The 8,603-nt window shown below is 36.7% G+C and overlaps 1 protein-coding gene across 1 annotated transcript; it reads right to left on the bottom strand.

The window, feature by feature from the left end:
• Window positions 1-7,067: 7,067 nt before the first annotated feature.
• Window positions 7,068-8,372, bottom strand: LOC149934367 (uncharacterized). Its single transcript, XM_090153430.1, has 2 exons — window positions 8,313-8,372; window positions 7,068-8,117 (listed from the first exon to the last, which is right to left on the bottom strand). Exons 1-2 carry the CDS (start codon window positions 8,370-8,372, stop codon window positions 7,068-7,070), a joined length of 1,110 nt encoding a protein of 369 aa, XP_090009556.1.
• Window positions 8,373-8,603: the final 231 nt, after the last annotated feature.

Raw genomic sequence — 8,603 nt, 5'->3', positions numbered from 1 at the left:
CACTGTATGAAGTCAAAATTACGACCAGAAAATGTATAAAAAGAATTTAAAATTATGACAAAATTTAAACTTCCTTTGTCCAAGTTCAGTTATATTTTACTATTAATTAATTAAATAATTATCTAATTAATTCATAAGTAATCTTGTAATAAAAACCTTATTGAGAATAATTTATGAATTCACCAATAAGACTTCCGGCAGAAACATATCTTCCACTGGAAACACGTAAAAATTAATGTTTTAAATAAACAAAATTTATTTTTTTGGTATTATCAAAACAGATCTTGAATTTAATTAAGTTTTAAAATAACCTAGTGCGTTTTTGGGAATTTCGTATTTTCCCGCGCGCGTAGACCGAGAGAGAGACTACATCCCCCCCCCCCCCCCCCCCGAGGGCGAGAAAAAATCTAACTCTCGAAATGAAGCTCCGATATGTTTTTCCCCACAGTGTGGCTATTACAATGATTTAATCGGTTAGATCTAAAATGTGGCGCTTCTAATACCGACGAAATGCAGAAATGGCTTTTCAGAACCTTGATACTGTTTCATTCTAAATTCGAAAGGCTGGATTTTAACGCTTCCATTAATTTTCGGAAAGTTGTGAATAAATGTGGATTTAGCGACTCCGAATGCCCGAACCGGATTAAATATGATCGATAATTTAAAAATTACGAACTGCTGATGCTTTTATACAGTATGAATGATGGCGTCGACGTTTCGAAGCACAAATTCTTCGAAAGCGACATCTTTAAAGCGTACCTCAAAGAAACAAGATGGCATATTAGTATGGTTGAAACGATTTGTTTGTTAAATTTCAACATGCTAATAAAACACGATCGAGATAAAATGCATCTCGATAGATTAATAACGTATGCGAACAAGTGGTTAACGAAATAGCCCTCGATCCTACAAAAAAAACAAAGCAAAGATACAAAAATAATAAGAATGAGCTCGTATTGTACCCCCCCCCCAAAAAAAAATTTTTGCAGTGTATTACTTATTTTGTTTCGATATATTAAAGAAAAATATTTCAAAAATGTATTTTATTTTATTTTATTTTATTTATCGTGTACATAAATATATATATATATATATATATATATATGTATATATATATTATATAACTACACCCGCTATATTACAGTATAATGATCGATAGCGTCGTTTAATCGGTCGTTGGAGCTGATTAGTTTCAAGTTTAAATCGTTTAGGTTTTGCAATCTAATTGTTAAACTTTGCATTTTCCGTTCCAACTCGAGAAGTAGCTGTTTCGTTTTTCGCTGTTTATTTTGAAACACCATAAATGCTTTTGAATAGTCGCATACTGTCTTTTGGCGTTGGAATAGAATTTCATTATTTACCGAGTTTATCTTTTCTCGTATTGGAGTAAAGATGTAATCGTGAACGTAAATTGAAAATGATCGCTTATATTTTATTTCCGACGAATCTATTAATAGCTGTATACCACTTTCGTGAGTAAATATTGTTGCTGGATTAATTGTTCGGTTTTTGACTCGTTCTGATACGTTCAAGTTTGCCGCTGTTCTAATCCAATGTCTCGGAATGGTTTGGATTATCGCTGAAGTTGAGTCGCGATATTGTAATATTTGAGCGAATGGTAGGGCTTCGTACAGTATCGTGTTAGATTTATGATCGGCATACGTATGCAATCGTAATTCGCCTAGAGGCGGTTTAAAAGTTTGACAATATATTTTCGCCATGGTATTTTCGATTTGATGTTTTTTTTTTACAATTTACAAAGTATACACGAGTAGTTTCCAAGATTCTGGTTAATATTATACGAATAAATGATAGTTGAATAAAAATAAATATAATAAAAAATAACACATCGAGATGTTGGTTACGGTGTTACGACGCGTTTGAAGCTTACTATAAAACTTTGCTGTTTCTTTCACGATTCAATTTTACGAAAGGATTTTCTCGAATATCCGTTTTCCTATATAGGACAAAAAAAACCTTATTAGACTAAAATGTTCATACTTAATAACTTTGATGGTTTCGAGATGTCATCACGAGTGCTGAAATCTGCGTATTTTTTATATTTACCGAATAATTAATAAGAGGAGTAATTAAAAACACATTTGGTTGTTATAAATTGGTCTGTAGACGCGATCTTGTTGTTCACTCGATGGTTCTATAATGGCGTTTAACACTATATAGTGGCTGTAGCGACGCTATTCGGTTTAGTTACAGTACCGCCTAGAACAAAGTTCACTAAACGAGCGCTCGCTTAAAGCGGCGCTTATGGGGGGGGGGGGGAGACATGAGCTAGGGCTGCTGCCAGGCCCCCGCTTGGCTTTAAGCGAGCGCTCGCTTAGTGAACCTAGGAGCAACAAACACAACACCCCACACAAGGAGAACGCAACCCGTCAAAAGTCGTGGATTTTCTTGCTTACATTTTTCATTGGCTAAACGCTTAAGCGCCTGCTGCCGTCGGATGGGGAAAATTCGGAAATTGTCTTCCCCCCCCCCCGCCCGTAAAACGTTCAGCGTAAAGGCTCGTGACGCTCGTCCAATGAAATTCGTACACAACCCTTCGTTAGCGTGTTTAAAGGCTGGCTGCGTTCTCCTTGTGTTTGTTGCTCCTAGAGTGAACTTTGTTCTAAGCGGTACTGTATATCCATTTTTTGCGGTAGTGGGAGTTCGTATTGGGTGATATTTAGGAGTATAAAAGATCCGACCTTCGCGAGTGTAGAAACATAAATGATTCCGTATATCGTTCGTGAACCATCACCGCGTGTTAGAAATGACTTCTTATCCCATCGGGTCGCAATGTTTAGATATGTTTTTACCGATAATTTCCACTCCGACTATATTGAGTCCGTATAATTCGATGGATCGAGCTTGGACCGCGGCGGTCGAAACGCACTACGAGCTCAATGATCACCATCCCGAACATTGGGCTAAATATATGACGTACGGCGCTTCTATCGAATGTTTAGTAGATTTGTTGGTATCCGCGACGAGAATATGCGATAACTTTTCATCGGCTTTCGACGAAATGCAGAAATGGCTTTTCAGAACCCCGATACTATTTCATACGAAATTCGAAAAGCTGGATTTTAACGCTTGGATTAATTTTCGGAAAGTTGTGAATAAATGTGGATTTAGCGACGTCGAATGCTCGAAACGGATTAAATATGATCGAAAATTTAAAAATTACGAACTGCTGATACTTTTATACAGTATTAACAATGGCGTCGACGTTTCGAAGCACAAATTCTTCGAAAGCGCCATCTTTAAAGCGTACCTCAAAGAGACAAGATGGCATATTAGTATGGTTGAAACGATCTGTTTGTTAAATTTCAACTTACTTATAAAACACGATCGAGATAAAATGCATCTCGATAGTGTAATAACGTACGCGAACAAGTGGTTAACAAAATAGCCCTCGCCCCTACAAAAAAAAACAAAGCGAAGATACAAAAAATAATAAGAATAAACTCGTATCGCACCCCCCCCCCCCCCTCTCCCCAAAACAATATTGCAGTGTAATGCTTATTTTGTATCGATATATTAAAGAAAAATATTTCAAAAATGTATTTTATTTTATTTTATTTTATTTATCGTGTACATAAATATATATATATATATATATATATATATATATATATATATATATATATATTTTATATAACTACACCCGCTATATTACAGTATAATGATCGATAGCGTCGTTTAATCGGTCGTTGGAGCTGATTAGTTTCAAGTTTAAATCGTTTAGGTTTTGCAATCTAATTGTTAAACTTTGCATTTTCCGTTCCAACTCGAGAAGTAGCTGTTTCGTTTTTCGCTGTTTATTTTGAAACACCATAAATGCTTTTGAATAGTCGCATACTGTCTTTTGGCGTTGGAATAGAATTTCATTATTTACCGAGTTTGTCTTTTCTCGTATTGGAGTAAAGATGTAATCGTGAACGTAAATTGAAAATGATCGCTTATATTTTATTTCCGACGAATCTATTAATAGCTGTATACCACTTTCGTGAGTAAATATTGTTGCTGGATTAATTGTTCGGTTTTTGACTCGTTCTGATACGTTCAAGTTTGCCGCTGTTCTAATCCAATGTCTCGGAATGGTTTGGATTATCGCTGAAGTTGAGTCGCGATATTGTAATATTTGAGCGAATGGTAGGGCTTCGTACAGTATCGTGTTAGATTTATGATCGGCATACGTATGCAATCGTAATTCGCCTAGAGGCGGTTTAAAAGTTTGACAATATATTATCGCCATGGTATTTTCGATTTGATGGTTTTTTTTTTAATATTTACAAAGTAATCACGATTAGTTTAAAAAATTCTGGTTAATATTATACGAATAAATGCTAGTTAAATAAAAATAACACATCGAGCTGTTGGTTACGGTGTTACGACGCGTTTGAAGCTTACTATAAAACTTTGCTGTTTCCTTCACGATTCAATTTTACGGGAGGATTTTCTCGAATATCCGTTTTCCTATATAGGACCAAAAAAAAACTTTATTAGACCAATATTTTCTGACTTAATAACTTATAAAAAAATACGCAGATTTCAGCACTCGTGATGACATCTCGTAACCATCCATTTACCGAATAATTAAAAACACATTTGGTTGTTATAAATTGGTCTATAGACGCGATCTTGTTGTTCGCTTGATGGTTCTATAATTGCGTTTAACACTATGGCTGTAGCGACGCTATTCGGTTTAGTTATATCCAATTTAAGCATCGTTGATTTTTTAGTCATAGTAAAGTGGTACGAACGATTGGATGAATGAGATGACAATGAAACGTTAGCAATGTTGACCGTATGAATTTCATCGATATCGTTATCAATCAAACCCGGCGTAGCGTAATAAAACAATATTTTATGAAGTTTAGGTAACGAGTTATAATACTTAATCTTTTTGTTTTCGTCTTCCACTATAACGTACGTCGTGGGCTCGTCTAACCAACTACCGACCCTACAGTGGCTATCGTATACTTCTAAACCAACGCCACATGCGATTGCGTTTTTAAGTTCTCCAAAATTGATGCCTGGATTTGAGCTAGCGACATTAACAGCGAAAGAATGAACCTCGCTCATTAAAACTTTCCCGCTTGAATCCAAGAACAACGGAATATTTAGATTCGAATCGGACAAGACGTAAGTTACGATTTTATTCCAGGCATTATTATCTCCGTCTATAAAATTGGCTGGCTTATATATAAGCCCAAACAATCGAGCGTGCCCATTACATAGTAAATCGAATACGGGGTCTCGACACGCGCTTACTTGTTTAAAAATACATTTTATCTCTTTTGGTGGATTTTTCACTTGGTTCGTGCAACTAAACAGTGACATTGTCGCCTTGTTGAATAGTTTGCAGTTATTTGGTATAATAGTATAAACTAACTATACTATATTTTAGATAGAAATTACAAAAAAAAAGTTCGCTGCGACCGCCGATATATGATGGGGATAAAAAATGGATCGACCGTTTTGGCATATTTCAAACGAGGACTCTACAAAAACAAGCCTAAGAATTATAACGTTTATGTTGATGGCGAGTTGATGAGATATAAAGGAATGATTGACGAAAATCTGACCAAGCATAACGCCGAAGAAGCTATCGCCAGTACATCGTACGACTACATGCGAAATATGATTTCCACGATCGAATTGTATTTGGGTCGACGTGCCGAAAAAGTCTTAGTTTATATGGATGGAACCAGAGTCGCGAACAAAGTTACCGATCGACCGGAATTTAAATTTGACGCTGGATTGATACGGAGTACGTTTAAAATGTTTTGTACCGAAAATAATTGCACGATGGTGGAGTTGGATTACGGGGAAGCGGAGTTACAAATGTATAAAAACCGAAATACTTCACGCGAATTGAACGTTTTTATTACCGGCGATACCGACATGCTATCGATTTGCTATGGCCACTTACCAAATATTAAAAACCAGGAGCAGTTCGATTTTGTAAGCGACTTTTTGGACCAAAGTTCCAAGGACTTAAATGCCGCCAAATCTACCATCGTGCACGATTACAATTTCGTATATCCCTTAGATGTTGAATTGACAGATTCGTGTATGTGGTTAAGTATCGGTAAGACCATCACCGCTATAGGATTCGATGGGTCCGCGCAACGACTAATGTACAACCCATTAAGTTTCAGAACCTTAGTAGCATTATGCGGAACGGATTTCACAGTTTCAATGTTTACTGAAACTTTAATTAATGGAATGTTTAACGCCGTACCGAATGATATAAAATTTATAAATGCGTTGACCGATGTTAATGAAATTGCCGCGTGTTTTTTAACACTGGGAATTCGCTCGGGTGGAACTATTAAACGCGCGTCCGCGGATTCATCCGGCTCTTTCGATTTAGCGTCCATAGAGAAGATGATTCAGCTGTACGTAGAGTACGTTACTACGGGCGAAATGACCGAAGACACTATACCGCGGCCGGATACCGCCTTAGCGACTCGTCATTATTTATACGCGATGCGAAGACAAGATGATACCTTCACGAAGGGCGTAATAACTGCGTGGGCGAAATCAATTACGTTGAACGAAGCTATCGACAATTTCAAACAGTACATCGGGACGTATATACCTAGTATAAACTTAAAATTAAAAAAGAATCGTCAGAAAAATTACATTGTACCTCAGTGTCCGGCACTTGCTGAGAGTCGAATCGCGACGTTAAAAGAAACATTGGTACGTATACAAAATAAAACCAAATTTAACAATCGAGTGTGTATATAAATTAACAAAATTATCACTACTTTTCCCCCCTCCTCCCCCCCTCCCCATCGCAGGATGATGGTGATGGAGAAGTTGCGCCGAGATCGACACCCGTAAAGAAGCGAGTTTGTCGAGTATTGAGCTTTAGCAGTAGCGACGAAGAAGATTCTAAATTATATTCGGTAAAAAAATGTAAAACTATACAAGATTCTAGAATTCAATTTCAAGCCGTATCGGGTGATAATTTATGTATAAACGTACCTAGCGATTCAAATATCGAATTTGATAAATATTAGCTAAGAAAAAAAAATACGGTCGAATGTTCTATATTAAGCTATCAATCTACCTAAATGTACGTACGCGCCTTTGTCGTCGGAATCGAAATCTTTGTACATTGGGTGTTCTATTAAAGCGTTTTCGTTACTAGTAAATTTTATAGACACCGATGACATTTGACTACCTTCTCGAGTAAACTGATCGTTGGGGCACGGCAAATGATTGCCTACGTCTTCCAACGTGGAATACAAAGTAAAACATTTATACGGTACAGTTATTATTTTTCTATTTCGTACGTCAGTTTTAACAGATTGGACAACGTTGGAACACTGACTTGTTTTATCATTAGGATGGATATTCCAAACTCTAGTATCTTCCGGATTTCCGCAATGGCACTCGAAAGAGTCGCCATCTTTAAATACTGTTTTGACGTCAGGGTGAGCTCCGTACACTAGGTCTGCGCAATAATTTGATAATGGATGAAAGCGATTAAATGGATGTTCGACGTATCGATTGCCCCGTATATCTTGTCCGTTGAATTTACATCGGAACCGGTACGATCCATCGTTCAAAATTTCATTTTCATCGGTAATTATCGAAGTCCACGGGTCAAATTTCCGATTTAGTTTGTAGTCCCATAGATAATTTTGAGGATCGTTTATTAATTTATTATTGCACGCTACTACGGTCGTTCCTAATTTACCACCAATAATGTTTGGAAATTTAGAGCGACAGATTATCGAATTTATAGTCATCATAGCGTATGTAGTTTGCATATCGCATTCTGGTCGTGGACCCGTAATACAATGAGCGCCAGGTTTCAATAATGTCGTACGGTATACGTAAGTTTCGTCCTCCTTGACTTTTAAAACCGACGCCGAATCATTCGCGCAAATTTGAACGCAATCGTTGTTGGATCCATCTTGACCAATGTAAACGGGACCTTTGCCGCAATTATTCGCTTTAGCGACTTCTGGATTTGTAGATATGATATTTAAACCCGGTATGTTATTAATTCCAGAGCCATTTAATAGCGTAGCTAAAGGCCCGACTCTTAATTTTTCGGCTAATTCGTCGTTTCGTTTTCCAATGTTTTTGTCGAACTTATAATAAAATAGTGTATATAGTAAAAACACTATACTTATAAAGAATACTACGGTACAAAGGATATATCGCCATCTGAATTTATCGTACATAATGAATTCGGACGACGCGTTTACTCGAGCGGCTCTATATCAAAGTTGCAAACAGTCTAAAATATTAAACAATATCGATATCGAAAATGCGGACTTACAAACTTTGCGAGATTTAGTAAATAGGTATAATTCGTTATCTATTAGAGAGTTGCCGGTGATCATGTCGAAGCTAGCGACTAAAGCGGCCTTAGAATTCTTGACGGAAAAAATGCCCAAAATGAAAAATTATATCGATCCGAATAATATATCCGTGAGATTGGAAGAAGACGAGTTAGCCTACTTGCAAAACACCGAATCTAAATTTAAACCCAATTTATACGTTATTGTTATGAAAAATTTAGCAGTTAGCGTTTTAGGCACGTCGATCGCGGCGTTCAAACAGCGACTTGTTGG

The sequence above is a fragment of the Leiobunum rupestre genome, chromosome 7 (genome assembly GCF_980474605.1).
Source record: "Leiobunum rupestre chromosome 7, qqLeiRupe1.1.hap1, whole genome shotgun sequence".
NCBI classification, from domain to species: domain Eukaryota; kingdom Metazoa; phylum Arthropoda; class Arachnida; order Opiliones; family Sclerosomatidae; genus Leiobunum; species Leiobunum rupestre.
The sequence above is the reverse complement of the archived record's forward strand: the minus strand, read 5'-3'. Positions and strand labels throughout refer to the sequence as shown.

Bases quoted from the DNA above. Each gene is read 5' to 3' on its own strand.
- LOC149934367 (XM_090153430.1), bottom strand. From the start codon at position 8,372: ATGATCACCGGCAACTCTCTAATAGATAACGAATTATACCTATTTACT. The intron at 8,118-8,312 runs GTTTGTAAGTCC...TTTTATTATAAG, and splicing joins TATTTACTAAATCTCGCAAA to TTCGACAAAAACATTGGAAA.